Source organism: Hyperoodon ampullatus (genome assembly GCF_949752795.1).
Source record: "Hyperoodon ampullatus genome assembly, chromosome: 8".
Lineage (NCBI taxonomy): Eukaryota > Metazoa > Chordata > Mammalia > Artiodactyla > Ziphiidae > Hyperoodon > Hyperoodon ampullatus.
This window is the reverse complement of record NC_136921.1, coordinates 9788208-9806730: the sequence shown is the minus strand read 5'-3', so window position 1 is coordinate 9806730 and position 18523 is coordinate 9788208. Positions and strand designations below refer to the sequence as shown.

Below are 18523 nucleotides of genomic sequence, written 5' to 3'. Positions count from 1 at the left end.
AATCAGTCACCTGCATCACTGGTTTCTGGCACATTTAGTAGGGAGAACGAAGTACATATAAGAGCAAACTACATATAAAGGATGGAGAAGTCCCATACGGCTGTGATTACCAGCACAAGACCAAAACTGACCAAGCCTGAAAATCTGAGATGAAATTGCAACAAAAAGATTTTTAACTTTAACCTAAGATTCTGAGTCAGTTAATAAAGTATATGAAATAATACACTGTATCATATATCAAAGGTAGATAATTTTCTGAATAAGGGCTCCAAAATAGCAACCGGGAGAAATGGGAATTGGAGATGTGAGAGAACACAAACAAAACCTACATTTTTCTGTGAGGATAGGTATTGGAACACAAAATGAAAATTAAGTACATCTCTCACCCTCACCCATTAAACTCAATAACTTGAGCCAACACTTTTAGAAACTAATTAGGCAATATTACAGCCATTACAACAGGCATCCCTTCTGATCCATTAATCACACTACTGGGAAATTTAGCTACCATTAAAAATAACCCAAATCTGCATAAAGATGCTCATTAGAGATTTCTTTGGCAGACTAGAACTCTGAAAACAACCAGACGTCCAACTATTGGCAATAACTCTGTGCAAATGATGTAACAGCAGAGGAAAAGGTAGAAGACAAAGGTGTTGTCCAAAAAAGGCATGATTAAAACTTAGCAAAAAAAAGGTAAATAAATATCGGGGAAGAATTCACAAAAATATACAACAATACTAGCTATATTAGAATAAATTTCTTTGCTCAACATTCAAGAGAAAATTTTAATAATTTTTTAAAACTTATAAAATTAAGGATTTTGCTAAAAGCTGAACACAGACAACGAACTAATCATAAACTGGCAAAGTCCAGATTATTACCTGGCACTAGCACAGGAGCCCGTGGTCTTTTGGCGTGTGCTCCGCCTCAAACTGGGGAGCTCAGCAGGTGGGGATTCGCTGCGCTTCTTAGTAGATTTTCTTAAACCTATACGTGTGAAATGTAAAAGTAAAATTTTTAAAAGAGCAGTTACCTTAAATTTAAAATGACATAATTCTTCAGATCATCATCCAGTCAAAAGTCCATGGACTCTTCCATGGCCTCTCTAGCGGTCTCCAGGTTTACTTCCATAGTTTGCTTTTACTGCGCCTGCTCATACTGGGGAAGTTCATGTGGTGCTTGGCATCCCTGTTCAGGAGAAATCTTCTCACTCTGGCCTAACCTTGACACAAGCTATCCAACACCATGAATGACAGTCCCTCTCCTCTCAAACCATCCTCTTGAAAAGTTCCTATCACAACTCTACTCTTCCACTACTCTTCTCTACTAACTAAAGCCAAGAGATTTTTTTTTTTGTATATACTATGTATTTCAGGACTTTACTGTATTTTATTTAGCACTTTACTGCATTCTCTTTGCACTGTCCTATTTCACCTAGTTTATATGAGGCTCATCAATAAGGCCATGAGAGAACAAAATGTTTTCTTTCACCAACTCATTGGCAAGAAATATACATTTGAACTGAAGGTTATTCGAATGTCCAATTTACAGAATACTGTATAATTAGGGGGAGAAAGTCAATCAAGCACACTTTACATGTTATTCTGGAATCTAACTAATACCTTTATAGGGATAACAGATTCTGAAAAGGTACAGCAACTGAGAAAAATTTATTGCTATTTTATGAACAATGGGGAAGCCATCAGAGCATCGTCTACTGCCCCCCCCAAAACAACACTGTTACTCTACACCGTACATGACATGACAACATACTGGGTGGTGAGCTCTATCTAAACAAAGACCCCCAGCATTGAGAGGTCTCCAAAGTCAACAGAGCATACTTCCACTGGAACTTTTGGCATCATCTTAAATAGATGTTAACTTTCTCAGAGACCAACTGTATAATAACAGTTCTCCAGATCATTTGTTTCTTCTCAAATTTTAATTTTTTTCCACTTCACTGCTTTAAAAAGTGTAAAGATAAGAAATTCCTTACTCTTGATTTTGTTAAAAACACCACTAAAGGTTCTGGGAAAGAGGTGGTAAAAAGGATTCTAGACATCTTCTTGATCTTTTAGACTCTTCATTTAAAAACTTCAGTTCATCCAACTTGCACTTAAACTATACATGATGAAAGCTGCTAGGTGAAAAGCAAGCTATTAAAAACTCTTTAAACACAAAGCAGAAATTATAAGGACAAAAATCTATGTTCAGACAGGCATTACCATTTAGAAATCTAAACCAGACCTTTTGGGCCCTTCTCCCCCCACCTCTCACCCCAAATAACTTCTGTGAAAGATTATCTGGACTCTTCAAACCAGCATAAAAGGATCAAAGAGTGAAACTTAAAGTGACAAAAGAAGACTGGCCTAAGCGTTTCTTAAATTTCAGTTTTATTTTAAGGTTGATTTTCTATATAGCTGTCACCAGAATTATTTGATGTGATCACAAAGCTATATCTGACATCCTATATACTATTTTATCTTTGCCTAGCTGGATACACACCCCAGACACCTGAAAGATGGACATGGCATGTAGACGGATTATGGAGCTAGCTTAATATATTCAGCTAATAACATCACTATTTTTTAATATTTAAAAAATTTAGAAATTTTCTAATATTTCAGGAAATATTAAATTACACTTACCTATCTGAATTATGTGACTAAGTTGGACTAAAAAATGTACAATTAAGAGGGAAAAAGCCATCAGTGCACATTACATTAAAACTGCAAAAAACATGGGCTTCCCTGGTGGTGCAGTGGTTGAGAGTCCGCCTGCCGATGCAGGGGACACGGGTTCGTGCCCCGGTCCGGGAGGATCCCACATGCCGTGGAGCGGCTGGGCCCGTGAGCCATGGCCGCTGAGCCTGCGTGTCCGGAGCCTGTGCTCCGCAACGGGAGAGGCCACAACAGTGAGAGGCCCGCGTACCGCAAAAAAAAAAAAAAAAAAAACAAAAAAAAAAAAAAAAAAAAAACTGCAAAAAACATAAGGTACTTTCACTTATAAGGCACTTTAAAAACCTCTGTATTATTGTCACTAATATTACTTAGTTCATGTAATACTAAAGTATCTATAAATACCATGATACAGTAATAGAGACACGAGTACAAATTTTCACATCTATTTAGTGACATTCAAAATAATAGTCAACAATGTATTGTGGGCTACTGCTTTATTGCTAATCTGCGGTGACAGTATACTTTTTGACACTTTCACTACTCATGCCCTATTTTAGACTTTGGTGTTCAACTCTCTCTTAAACAACTTCATTCAAATGTAATTTCCATATGATAAAATGTACTCATTTTAAGTGCACGGGGTTCAATGAGTTTGACAAACTTATTCACACATACAACCAACATCACAATCAAGACATAGAACATTTCCATCACTTTAAAAAGTTCCTTTATGGCCCTTGCAATTAATTCCCCCCCCTACACACACTTCAGGTCCCTGGCAATCACTGGTCTTCTTTTCTGCTGCTATTGTCTACTTTGGAGTTTCATATAAATGGAATCATACAGTGTCGTGGGGATGAACTCATGGTGTTGCACGTATTGGTCCATTCCTTTTGACTGCAAAGTGGTATTCCTTTGTGTGGATGTGCTACAATCTCTCTATCCATTCTTGGTGTTAGACTTTAAAAGAACTGTACTAAGTTACAGAGAAGTAGGGCAGAGAAAAACCAAAACAAGAGTGAATAGAAAGCTATTTATAACTGATATCACAATACCATAATGCAAAATGACTGTCAGGCTAATTGACACTAACTCCATCCAGCCTGATAAAGTAAGAGAACCCCCAACATTTTGTTCTCTAAACTTCCTTAGAGGAGAACCACATAAATTCTTCCAAAAGTCTAAAACATGTTTAGAAGATAGAAAGGTCATAAATTCTGGGACAAAGGAAAGCTGAAGCACAAACTTCAGCTTGGTAGATAAAGTATTTCCTAGAAAACCAGGACAGCTTAACCTTCTTTTGGCCATTCAGCAAACTGACAATGCTAGCACATACTATCTTCACAATTTTATTTATTTATTCTTTAATATTTATTTATTTATTTGGCTGCTCTGGGTCTTAGCTGCAGCACGTGGGATCTAGTTCCCTGACCAGGGATCGAACCCAGGCCCCCTGCATCGACAGCACGGAGTCTTAACCACTGGACCACCAGCGAAGTCCCTATTTCACAATTTTAGATCGGCTATGGAGATTTTCAAAAGCACTTTCAGATATAAAGTTGTAATAATTTTCATTTTTCAGACACAAAAATATTAACTGACTTGCTTAAAAGTGCATAACCCAAACAACTACACAATTCTAAGCTCATTTTAAAGCAGAACAGAGAGTACTACATCTTCAATATACTTGTGGCAAGGTGTTAAAATTTTGTTTTACTGGTTCGTTTAGAAAACTTTAAACTCTCTGTATAAAAATAGAGTATTTTTTTTTTGCGGTACTCGGACCTCTCACTGTTGTGGCCTCTCCCATTGCGGAGCACAGGCTCCGGACACGCAGGCTCAGCAGCCATGGCTCACGGGCCCAGCCGCTCCGCGGCATGTGGGATCTTCCCAGACCAGGGCACGAACCCATGTCCCCTGCATCGGCAGGCGGACTCTCAACCACTGCACCACCAGGGAAGCCCCTAAAAATAGAGTATTTTTGTAGAACTGAAATGCTTCCTATCATTCTACTGGTCAAATATGGAGTATTTTAATAAATGGTGGAAACATGGAAAAGTGTAAACCTACAACCTAGTGAAAACCAATTAAAACACATGTGCATGGGAACACACATACCACAAACACATCTCTCTGTCCCAGGCTCTGTAATGCAGCAAAACTGCACTTATCATTTATTTTTATGATGCTACTTTGAGAAGCAACCAGAATATCACTGATCAAATTAATATATTCTTCTCCACAAAGCCTTTGTGTAATAAAGTTAGGTATAAATCTTGTATCAAAGCTCTTATTACAGTTGACCTTTGAACAATGCAGGGTCCACTTATACTCAGATATTTTTCAGTAAACCGTAAATACTACAGTACTACAAGGTCTGTGGTTGGCTGAATCCAAGGATGTGGAGGAACCATGGATAAGGACAGCCAGCTATTAGTTACATGCAGACTAACCCCTCATTGTTCAAGGATCAACTGTATTATCGGTATAAGAATATGTGCACTTGTTCCTACAAATATATTCCTATAATCTTTATTCCTTTGGATAAAGGTGAAACTAGCAGTTAGTATTCTCTTAAAATTCCTAATTGATTTGTCTTCTACAATATAGGTATGTCTTACTCTTTTTTTTTTCTTTCTTTGAAAAAGTATTCCTAAGCAAAACTGATTTACACAAAGTCCAGGGCTTCACCCTTAAAAAAACAAAGAGTCCTTTTTTTAAAGTGTGACATTTTTAAAGTGTGACATTTGAAATGTGAAATAATTAAACCTCTTATATATCCAACTGTAAGCCTGGATTTTTAAAAATATAACAACATTTTAAAAGAATCAACAAATTAAGAGCCTTAGACATTTTACTTTCTGGACCCTTACTAATGTAAAAATAGTTAAGATGTTCGTGGGTACCTTCTACTTATGATATTCTTTTCAACTTGAAATATTAAAACTATTTCTCATTACATTAACATCTCAGTACAAGAGTATTTCTCTTGGAAAAGGTATGGTTTTCACTCTTAACTGTGTCAAATTACTTTAAGAGTAGCAATAGACAACTGGGCAATACATATTCACTATCAGCTTTCATTCTATTTTTAATTCTCACATGATCTGTTACAGGTATGCTAATCTTTGACATGATATACACATATAATCGAACCTACTACACAGTTCTATAGTGAAAATATAGCACTCCTCTCAATAATAAAATATTCTAGCAATGCAATAATTAAACTTTCCAATTTCCTGAAAGATTCCTTCTGCTGTACAAGAATAAACATGAATGTCAATGTATTTCATAAGGTTGTTTGAAAATCAAGCAGAGGAGGAGGGGGAGACTGACCTAACATCTTTATTCAGTGAATAATGACTCCATTCAAATAAATGAACACTTTTATTCTGCAACTTATATAATCATTTTAAAGTGACAGTAAAAGATGATCAAACAGACATCTACTGTATATTATCTAGCAGCCCTTTTTCTGAGCACCTGCCTCTTTTTTTTCTTTCTTTTTAAAAAATTCTCTGCAGAGCTATCTCCTAACCCTTCTCCATGTGGTACTGATGGAACTGTCATCCACAATACACTCCCACTATATGAGTGAGACTCAAACTGTTGTATTTTCATCATCTACAATTACAACTCCTCCACCACTATCCCCTCCCCTTTACCACACTAATTCATTTAAGGACAGGCATATGACCCGAGGAGGTAAGAGACTTTCGTATAGAAATATAAATGATTGGACAGTGTTTTGGGGAAAGAGGGGGAATGAGGGTGTCATAAGTCACAGACTTGGGACTGACAGGACCATCTTCATTTGAGCTCCTGGATCCAGCCAAGCCTGAAGCTAGACAATCTCTTGGCTTTACCAATCATGTGAGCTGATTTCCATTTAATTTTAACTGAATATGCTTCACATATAATCCCAAATCTTCTGATTATGTCATTACTGTATTATAGTTTGTAGTCTAGAGTAGGTATGGACTAAATCCTGCTGGTAGCCTGTTTCTGTACAGCCCACTAGCTAAGAATGCTTTTTATATTTTTAGAGTTGTAATAAAATAATAATATGTGACAAAGACTGTATGTGGTCAGTAGACCCTAAAATATTTACTATATGGGTCTTTACAGAAAATGTTTATTAACCTGGACTTTGAGGAGAAAAAGGAAGGAAAGTATAAGGACTTGCCTGAAGTTTAGGGGAAAAAAACAGTCCCTCTCCAACGCACCCCCCCACCAAAAAAAAACCTCTCCAAAACAAAATCTCTTTGTTTGGAAAAAGAAAAAGAAAAACCAAAAACCAAACAAGACCTAAGCTAAACAATATCTTAGTAATAAAAAAAGTTTCAGGGCTTCCCTGGTGGTGCAGTGGTTGAGAATCTGCCTGCTGATGCAGGGGACACAGGTTCAAGCCCTGGTCTGGGAAGATCCCACATGCCGCGGAGCAACTAGGCCCGTGAGCCACACTACTGGGCCTGCGCTCTGCAACAAGAGAGGCCACGATAGTGAGAGGCCCGCACACCAAGATGAAGAGTGGCCCCCACTTGCCGCAACTGGAGAAAGCCCTCACACAGAAAAGGGGACACAACACAGCTAAAAATAAATAAATAAACAAACCAATGAACCGATATTTAAAAAAAAAACTTTCAGTACTAACTTTTCTAGAATATTACATATCTTGATTTTTTTTTCCTTACTTACAGTTTTTGGCATATTCCTATAGAGAGTAAATACATTCCGTTTTAAAATGGAGTAGACAAACTGTTATGAATAAGAAACACAAACCAGTACCTTAAACAAGGGTAGATATCTAGAAAAGTCGCTACAATTCATTTACATTTACAGATATCAAAAGATGACTATACTGATCTTTTAAACACAAATCCCCTATTTGTTTAATATTAAAAAGATCGGATTTCCCTGGCGGCGCAGTGGTTAAGAATCCGCCTGCCAATGAAGGGGACATGGGTTCGAGCCCTGGTCCAGGAAGATCCCACATGCTGCGGAGCAACTAAGCCCATGCGCCACAACTACTGACCCTGTGCTCTAAAGCTTGAGGGCTGCAACTACTGAGCCCGCGGGCCACAACAACTGAAGCCCGCACGCCTAGAGCCTGTGCTCCGCAACAAGAGAAGCCACCGCAGTGAGAATCCCACGCACTGCAACGAAGAGCAGCCCCCACTCGCCGCAACTAGAGAAAGCCCGCATGCAGCAACGAAGACCTAAAGCAGCCAAAAAGTAAATTAATTAATTTTTTTAAAATGTTAAAAATAAAAAGAGCCTTCGAGTAACTACTTTAAAGGTCCATTTACATATCAAATCTGTTTCAATCGGTTTTCAGAACCACTCCTTTTTCCTGCATAAAAGAAAAAAAAGCACCAAATAACAGGACTATTATACCACATATGAGGAGTTCAATTTAGAATCATGTAATCGGATCATTTTGCTACAGGAAAAATTGGACCCAATAAAGAGAATTAATTAATGATGGGTATATATATATATATACATATATATATGTATATATGTATATATATATGTTTGTTTGTTTGTTTTTTTGCGGTACGCGGGCCTCTCCCTGTTGTGGCCTCTCCCGTTGCGGAGCACAGGCTCCGGACGCGCAGGCTCAGTGGCCATGGCTCACAGGGCCAGCAGCTCCGCAGCATGTGGGATCTTCCCGGACTGGGGCACGAACCGGTGTCCCCTGCATCGGCAGGCGGACTCTCAACCATTGCGCCACCAGGGCAGCCCAATGATGGGTATAATTTCAGTGGCTAACTCAATTCCTTCAGCCACTGCAGAATCATGAGAACCTGGAATACCTTGATATTGCTGTGTATCTATGTTCAAGTACATACATCTCTATCAAAGGCTACTTTTCTAAAATAAATTCACAAAATGAAGAGTAACCTATCATATAAAAGGTATCACAGATGTTTATTTTAAAATCAGTAACAATAAAAGATACGTTGTGCAGATGACAGTGAGCTAAAATCCAAATGGAATTCCCTAAGCCAAATTTTTATTTCCTAGTGAACGCACAGCAATTTTGTTCATTGATTTGGCAATATGAATTAAAAACTTAGAAATGTGCAAATATATTCATCTAACCACTATAATAATGAGAAACTGGAAAAGAGCTAAATGTCCAATAATAAGGAATGGTTGAATAAACATCAGTATGGTGATAAAAACTGGAGGAACACAGTGTTAGTTAATGAGGATGTGAACAAATTGGCATTTTTAAATTTTTTATTTATTTATTTATTTTTGGCTGCATTGGGTCTTTGTTGCTGCGCACGGGCTTTCTCTACCTGCAGCGAGCAGGAGCTACTCTTCATTCCGGTGCACGGGCTTTAGGCGTGCAGGCTTCAGTAGTTGTGGCTCGCAGGCTCTAGAGCGCAGGCTCAGCAGTCGCGGCGCAACTCTCAGTTGGCAATGGGGTAAGAGGTACATCCATATACAGTTATTAAAAAGACATGATTGGACTTCCCTGGTGGCGCAGTGGTTAAGAACCCGCCTGCGAATGCAGGGGACACGAGTTTGATCCCTGGTCTGGGAAGATTCCACATGCCGCAGAGCAACTAAGCCCGTGCGCCACAACTACTGAGCCTGCACTCTAGAGCCCGTGAGCCACACCTACTGAGCCCGCGTGCCACAACTACTGAAGCCCGTGCACCTGGAGCCCGCGCTCCACAACATGAGAAGCCACCGCAATGAGAGACCCACGCACTGCAACAAAGAGTAGCCCCTGCTCCCTGCAACTAGAGAAAGCCCACGCACAGCAATGAAGACCCAACACAGCCATAAAAAAAAAATGACATGATTTATAGCTTATTTTTTGAAAGGAAAAATGTCAGTTAAAATCATTTAGGCAGATAAAGCACTTTGGTTTCTTCATACCTAAAACATGGATACTACCTCATTCTGTGATCATCATGAAATTTAATGTATGTCAACTGTCTAGTATGGAGCCTGGCTTATAATAGGCACTCAAAAAGCAACACCTACTGTCATGCAGAGTGAGCTCCTACTTTTGAAAAAAATATGTGCATATACATAGAAAAGTGTCTGCCTCTGTGTAAAGACAAAAGAATGACCCACATGCATTCACTCTGTCCTCTAGTGAAACTCCACTAAAATAGCATTAAAAGAATCTGAGGCATAAATTCACAAGGATGGGAAGAATGGAAGAGACAACCATTACAACACAACAGAATTTTAGAAGATGAAAAAGCAGGAATTCCAGTGCTAAATACACTGGGAAGACCAGAAGGCTGAAGGTAGAAAACCGAGATAAATTACCAATTAGACTGACACTCAGAATCCCACAAAGGTTTAGGAATTGATGACACCAGGTACTTCTGGGACGACCTCAGAGTTTAAACTGAGGATTGCCTCATAGGCTATTTATGAAGCAGTCAGATCCCCAGATTCCCTCCCCAACTTGTACAGCTGGGTGAATGTCCCTCTCCTGGGGCAGGTAAACATAAAACCTTTATTCCTTAGAAAGTACAAAATAAAGAAATTCTCCATTAAAGTGCACAGTTACAAACAGGCGCATCATGCCAAAAAAGAGAGGGGGGAAGATCAAATATATACAGACAAACTGGATGACATATGGCCTCTTTCCTAGGCCTCTCCTCCCACTTAGTCCCCAGGACTCTGGCAGTTAGGCTTTCACCTCCAGGCAGGAGTCTGAAAGAATCTTCCTTGTGGAATTTTACCAGCCAAAGAAAAAAGATCTGAAAATGATCATCGCCCAATTAGTTCATTAGATAGTGAATCTCAGTCAAGTCTCATCCATGGGCTCAGAGCTTGCAAGTTAGATTTTTTTTTTTTTTTTTTTTTTTTTTTTGCGGTATGTGGGCCTCTCACTGTTGTGGCCTCTCCCGTTGTGGAGCACAGGCTCTGGACGTGCAGGCTCAGTGGCCATGGCTCACAGGCCCAGCCGCTCCGCGGCATGTGGGATCTTTCTGGGCCAGGGCATGAACCCGTGTCCCCTGCATCGGCAGGCGGACTCCCAACCACTGCGCCACCAGGGAAGCCCTTTTTTTTTTTTTTTTTTTTTGCGGTACGCGGGCCTCTCACTGTTGTGGCCTCTCCCGTTGTGGAGCACAGGCTCCGGACGCGCAGTCTCAGCGGCCATGGCTCACAGGCCCAGCTGCTCCGCGGCACGTGGGATCTTCCCGGACCGGGGCACGAACCCGTGTCCCCTGCATCGGCAGGCGGACTCTCAACCACTGCGCCACCAGGGAAGCCCGCAAGTTAGATTTTTGGTTCCCCTACTCGAGTATGAGGAGACACCCAGGAATTACCTGAATTTGAGGAAAGTTCCTAGTATGAAAGTCAAAACCAGAGTAAACACCCCCTCCAAAAAAATTACATAAGAGGACTCTGCAAGAAAAGAAAACTCGCTCTTAATGGGGGGGGGGCGGGATATGCATCTATAATTAAAAACAATATTCATGGCAGGACTATTCACAATAGCCAAGACATGGAAGCAACCCAAGTGCCTGGCAATAAATGACTAGATTAAGATGTGGTGTGTGTGCGTGTATAATTAATAGACACACACACACACTGGAATATTACTTAGCCATAAAAAAAGAATGAACTATTGACATTTGCAGAAACATGGATGGACCTAGAGAATATTATGCTTAGTGACAAAAGTCAGATAGAGAAAGACAAATACAATATTATCACTTATATGTAGAACTAAAAAATAACACAAATGAATGTACATACAAAACAGAAACAGACTCACAGACATAAAAAAACAAACTTGTGGTTACAGTGGCGGGGGGGCAAATTACAGATTACGGGAATGAGATTGACAGATATAGACTACTACATATAAAATACATAAGCAACAAGGATTTACTGCATAGCACAGGGAATTATATCCAATACCGTGTAATAACCCATAATGTAATATAACCTGCAAAAAAAGGGAATCACTATGCTGTACACCTGAAACTAACACAATATTTTAATTCAACTATACTTCAATTAAAGAAAGAAAAAGAGAAGGGGGGAGGAAACCTTTGTTAAAAAAAAAAAAGGAAATGAGAACAAAATAACCTCTTGAAAAGAAAAACAAGATAGCGAACATGAAATAAAAAATCAGTACAAAGGTTGGAAGAAGCTGCAGAAATCTATCAGAAAGTAGAACAAAAAAGGAAAGCAAGAACAAAAAGATAAGACCAGAACCTTCCAAAAGGACAATTACCCAAAATAATAGGTGATCCAGAAAGAGAAAAGAAGCAAAGATCGGGTGACCAACTGTCCTGGTCTGCATGGGATTCTCGTAGTTTTAAGGCTAAAAGTTGGTCTTGGGGAATGCCCCAGATCCAAGGGAAACCAGTACTTCAGATCACCCTAACAAGGAATGAAACAAATGAACAGCTATGCCTATATCACGACATTTCTAAATAACTGAGGCAAAGATCTGTTTTCCAGAAAAACAGGTTATATATACAGATAAGGAATCAGAATGCTTGCAGTACTGAAATCTAAATAACATAATTCTTCAAAATTCTGATGGAGAATAATTTCCAACCCAGAACTGTATTTTCAATCAGTCTGTCAAATAAGTATCAAGGTTGTAGATTTTCACATTCAAAATCTGAAAAAACAAAAAAACTTAAAAAAATCTCATATGTACTTTTTCTTAGAAAGCAAGTGGAAGACATGTTCACCAAAACAAAACAGTAAATCAAGAAAGAAGATGCAGGATCTAGAAGCAGGAAACTAAACAGAAGACTAAAGAAATACCTGAAGCTAAAAGCAATGTAACCAGGCATAAAAGGGCAGCCATCCAGAGGCCTCGTTTCTTCAGGAAAATGAAACAAATCTATGTAGACAGTTTGCAAAAAGATTTAGACAATGCATAACGAGTTTGGAGTTGAGTGATGGAGTCAAAGAAAAGGAAAACAACAAAATAATTATTAAACTCAGTAAAAAAAAAAAAGATTGTAAGAAAAGAAAAGTTCCTACAGACTCAGTGTTAACTGAGCAACGATCATGACTGGGAAAATGTGAAGCATGTACAGTATGCATTTGGTGGGTGAATAGGTGTGGTAAATCTCCCATATAGGCCACACAATAGTGCTCAAAGTGAAAAAATTCAACAAATAGACATATGAACACATATGTCTCACATTTATAGATACGGAAGTGAATACCAAAATGACTGGCTATGCGGAAAGGCAATGTGGCAGGAAGCCTGCTATTTTTTAATAATAAATCTTATATCACTTGACTTTAAACTACACATTAAGTATTGATTAACACGAAGGAAAATTTTTAGCAGGATACACACAGGAAGACAGAGACAGCCCTTAGGGATGGGATTAAGTAATTATTTTTTCTTCTTTGTATGTTTTAACATTTTCTGGATTTTTCATTTTTGATAACACTTTATAATCAGAAGTATCAAAATATTATAGAATACAGAAGCATGAATAAGAAAAAGCAATTTTCATTTAACTGAAATATAAGTTTAGTAAAATGTAATTTGGCTGAATTAATTCTTACTCTGACCTGGTATACAAAAATACATACCATGGTTGTTTAAAATTCACAGCATAAAACAAAGCAAAGCCTTAAAGAGGTCAATAATATTTGTTTCCATTTAATATTCCTTTTTAAAAAATCTGGCAACTCATTTTTGTTAAATTACTATTGGTAATATGTGGTTACAGATTAGTACTATTAAAGTTTTAAGTACTAAATTATTTTAACAGCTGCTTTATAATACAGAAAACTCTTAACACTCAATTCTTTTTCCTTTAAGCTCCTCACCCAATACATCACCAGGCTAAAAGATAATTCAATTTGTAAAAACTCAGTGGGTATGGCCCTCTAAGACCCAACTAGGTAAAACCAAGAGTTTACTTTAAAATTATTCTGTCCTGCTTGACTCATTCTTCTTTCCTCTCTCCGTGCTAGAGGCACAAAGTACCATGTCTCTTAGCAGAATTACCTTTCCAGAATTCGGCATCTGTCTGGTTCTTTTCTAGTTCTAATAATGGCTACAGGCTGCATGCAAGTCACAGAAGAGTATGAAACTCAAGCTGAAAATAAGCTGGTAACTACTGCTGACTATGTTATTAATAATGTGCACATGATGTCTACTTTAAATAATGGAAAGGGAACTGGACCTACAAATAGACATATCGAACTGGAAATACAACACCTTTAAATTTTTCTATAAATACATTCCATAATTAATCGCAGATTCTGATCACAAACTGTTTCTTACATGTCTATGCCATCCATCACCTTCTACCATTAAAACAGTACATACTTTGAAATAGTCAAATTACTTCAAAATTAGCCTAAAGATAGATAGATTAGCAGAACATTATAAGAATATTTTAAAATATTACATCAAAATATCACTGAATATTTTTAAAAATCATTTGTATCATTACCCTGCCCCACTGGTTTTACATTTATGCTACATAAATTTGTTAAGACTGTTTGCTAAGGTTAAACAACGCAAAGCAAGAATAATTTCCTAATGCAGATTAAAAATTGTCACATAACACTATCCTTTCTGGGGTATTCTCAAAACCCAGTTGGGCTTCCCTGGTGGCGCAGTGGTTAAGAATCCGCCTGCCAATGCAGGGGGACATGGGTTTGAGCCCTGGTACGGGAAGATCCCACATGCCGCGGAGCAACTAAGCCCGTGTGCCACAACTACTGAGCCTGCGCTCTAGAGTCCGCGAGCCACAACTACTGAGCCCAAGTGCCACAACTACTGAAGCCAGCGCACCTAGAGCCCCTGCTCTGCAACGAGAGAAGCCACCACAATGAGAAGCCCATGCACTGCAATGAAGAGTAGCCCCTGCTCACTGCAACTAGAGAAAGCCCGCGCACAGCAATGAAGACCCAATGCAGCAAAAAATTTATAAACTTCTACCAATGGACACAAGGTGACCTTTGTCCCACAGCTCTCTTGACCAGCTGCAGTTGGCAAGCCACAGGCTTCAGGTAGCCCATCACAAAGCAGCTGTTTCTCTAGTTCTCCTGCCAGCCCTAGTTCCTCACCAGAAACTTTTTCAACAGATGCCAAATCAGCACACCAGGAAAGGTCTTCCTGCTTCAGTGACCCGATTAAATGTATCATTTCCCAAAGTGTGTTCCATGGACCACTGCTGTCTCCCAAGGTAACAGGTGGTCAAACAGATTTATAAAATAATGGGTTAAACAGAAGTGACCGTAAGAATTCTCACAGCTTTCAATATACTAAAGCATATCCTGAATCTCCTTGAGGGATATCTGACCATGGGGAAATGGGTTTTCACAAAGCATCATGTAAGTACTGTTATTCCTACAATTTGAAAAAAATTTCCTTTACCAGGAAGTTTTACTGACCAATCGTATCTTAGAATGAGCCTATACCTGAGGAAACATATCACCTTCTAATTAACAGGTTCACTGAGTCCTAAAAGTTGAAGAAAACAACCTACTCAATTTGGAATGCTTTCTATCTCACAAAATGTCCACTCCATTTTTTAGTTAACTGACATATTTTTTTTACCCAGAGTTGCTAATCCATTGAATGGATTGTAACCGCTGAATCTAATTCTGCCCCCGGATTAATGTTAAATTAAAAAAAAAATCAAACTAATTCCTAATGCATACAAAAGCTCTTCAAATCTATCACAACAGTTCTCAATTCACATTTTATGTTTATATGGTATTTTAATTTTACAAAGTTGTTTTCACATACATTCTTTCATTTATGCTTCACAAGAATGAATATTATCATTCTGCAAAGATCAGGGATTAGGCTGCTATCATAACTGTAGTTCAATGATTTGCCCAACCCCACAAAACTATCAGAAGACAACAGAACTTTAAATCAGGCTCTTCCAAATCTAAAGACAGCTATACCTTAAACTGATCAATAGCTAGGATTTATATCAATCCTTCATTTTCAAAACGATGCTCCTGAATGCTTTGTCTTAAGATACTCAATTTCAGTTGTGCACCCTAAATTTAGAGATGCATCCTATGTACTATTAGCACGATGCTAGGGCTCCTCACATATTTATTCATTCCTCAAATAGCTACTGTGCCCATTTTACAATGGAAAGGTTGCCAACTTTCTCGTATTCACTAGCAGATAAAATGGCAGAACTAGGATTCCAATCTAGGATTTTTAGCTCTATATTAAGAGCTCTCTCTCCCCAAAATACCACTACTTGAAGCCCAGGGATTCCTCTAAGATACTTCATTTTGCCTCTGTATTCTTAAATAAAATTACCAAGTACTGCCAATCCTCTTGCAGTACTCCTTCTTACATAAACTCTTTCCTAAAGTGACCTATTCAAGCATACCTAAAATTCACCCTGCCCTGTGTGACTCCAGGAAGCCTGCCTGGATTTAGCTCACCCAATCTACTCAATCCTCTGCACCCTATTATCACAACTAATTTCTAGAATCACAGGGCCTGGGTTTGACTCTTGGCGCTATCACCTCTTAGTTCTGTGACCTTGGACAGGTAACCTGACCTCACTGACCCTGAGTTTCTTTACCTGTAAGAAGCGAATAACAGTACCTGCCACACAGGGCTGATGAGGAGTAAATGAGATGATCCATGTCAACTATTTACAAGTTGTCAGGCACTTGTAAGCACTTTAAGTATTTGCTATTATTTTGTTTTGAAATGTTTTTCACTTATTTGTAAAGAAGCAAACACACAGTTAATGGTATAATATGAACCCCTGGGTTCACACAGTATTCACCCCTCAAGATGAATCAATACCAGTAAAGAAGGATCAAATAAAAGTTGATCTCCTCTGGGGTCTTAACATCTCTTAATGACCCAAATAGACTGCAACAGTAAAACACAAACAACTAACATGGATGAAAAATAAGTGACATAGCAAAGAAAACAAAGGCTTCAAAGTCACACATACCCACCCCATCTTCAAATCCTAACTCTGTCACTTATGAGATATGTTACTCTGGCAAGTTATTTCACCTCCTTGGAATAAATTTCCTTAATAACTATCATCAAGCACCAATTTTTTGGAAAAGTAAATGTGACTGCATATGTAAAATACCTGGCACTTTTAGATGTGAAACAAATGCTGGTTCCCTTCTCTTGTTTCAACAGCTTAGGCTATAATTAGAGCTTAGAACTAGGGTAGTGGCAATGAAAATGGTAAAGTGATATTAGTGACCACAGAACACACAGATTTTGTGAAAGGAAGAAAAGCAACTACGAAGTGAGTTTTAAACTAAGTCAGTTTGTGACCATGTGCAGAGTGAGTATGACAGCGTATCTGGACTGGTTTTATTATGGCAGCATCAAAACCCTCGGGGCTTCCTGTTTGAGAGCAACCTCACAACGAAGAAAACCCCACTGATCAGCCACTGGTAGGGTCAGGTTTTCTTTTAAAGATTGCACTAACTGACATGTACAAAAAAAAAGCTGGTCTCTGAGAAGAGTTAAGGACACTCGAGAACACTCAAGAACAATCTGCTCAGGGCTTCCCTGGTGGCACAGTGGTTAACAGTCTGCCTGCCAAAGCAGGGGACACAGGTTCAAGCCCTGGTCCGGGAAGATCCCACATGCTGCGGAGCAACTAAGCCCGTGTGCCACAACTACTGAGCCTGCGCTCTAGAGCCCGCATGCCACAACTACTGAAGCCCGCGTGCCTAGAGCCCGTGCTCCACAATAAGAGAGACCACCGCGATGAGAAGCCCGCACACCACAACAAAGAGTAGCTCCCACTCACCGCAACTAGAGAAAGCCCGTGCACAGGAACAAAGACCCAATGCAGCCAAAAATAAGTAAATAAGACACATAAGGGGCTTCCCTGGTGGCGCAGTGGTTGAGAGTCCGCCTGCCGATGCAGGGGAAACGGGTTCGTGCCCCGGTCTGGGAAGATTCCACATGCCGCGGAGCGGCTGGGCCCGTGAGCCATGGCCGCTGGGCCTGTGCGTCCGGAGCCTGTGCTCCGCAACGGGAGAGGCCGCAACAGTGAGAGGCCCACATACCGCAAAAAAAAAAAAAAAAAAAAAAAAAAAAAGACACATAAATTAAAAAAAAAAAAGAGCAATCTGCTCTCACCTGTGCCAGGACCCTCCTAGAAATAAGAATTGAAAGAGATGAGCTCTTCAAATGAGGTAGCCTCGAGGGGTTAGAGTGAATCCCACGGCCCGTGCTGTAAACTCAACCTGGGCCACTGACTGTGGAGATCACACAGCTGCTACACACAATGGAGACACACAAGCACGCAAATACAGATGCACACATGCTTCTACTTCACTTAAAAGTAGACAGAGGAAGAGGTATAAAAGCAGAGATAAATAATTCCAATTGTCAAAAAAACCTTGTCTGGACCAATGGACAAACAGCTGTCCCTTTTTACCCAACCTTTTATTTCCTTTTGACTTCAGGATACCAATCTTAATCTTCATCCGATATTTATATTCAAATTCAAAAGATTTTATACAGATACTGCATATTTAAAGTAACAAACAGAACAAATTTTGTAATTTAAGAGAAAGAGATGTTACCCTCACAATAACCCTATGATACAGGTTAAACATAAAATTTTACAATAATGTCTACTAGTATTCTTGTCAAAATGTTGCTAATATTGAATCAACTGAAAATAGTTTATAGATTGTAGAATTAAACAAAACAGAGCTAACAGCTCTGATTCAACACTAGGTTAGGCTGGTTCAATATTAAACTTTCACAAGAATACTAGTAGACACTATATAAAATCTTCCAATGACCAAAAAACATTCTAGCCCTATCAAAATGTGGACCTGAAATTTTCTTTGAGGGCTCAAAAGGAGAAAAG

At 39.0% G+C, this 18523-nt stretch overlaps 1 protein-coding gene across 12 annotated transcripts in view; it reads right to left on the bottom strand.

Annotated features, from left to right (window-relative positions):
• Positions 1 to 18523, bottom strand: part of TRIP12 (thyroid hormone receptor interactor 12) — a gene marked incomplete at its 5' end in the record, with an annotated part of 106235 nt that overhangs the window by 69117 nt on the left and 18595 nt on the right. For 11 of the 12 annotated variants that reach the window (XM_079710447.1, XM_079710452.1, XM_079710454.1 and 8 more), the window contains one exon: positions 885 to 990. The exons of the other annotated variant lie outside the window; for it this stretch is intronic. In XM_079710447.1, coding sequence (XP_079566573.1) covers positions 885 to 990 — 106 coding nt within the window. The remainder of the gene's footprint in view (positions 1 to 884; positions 991 to 18523) is intronic. 12 annotated transcript variants of the gene reach the window in all.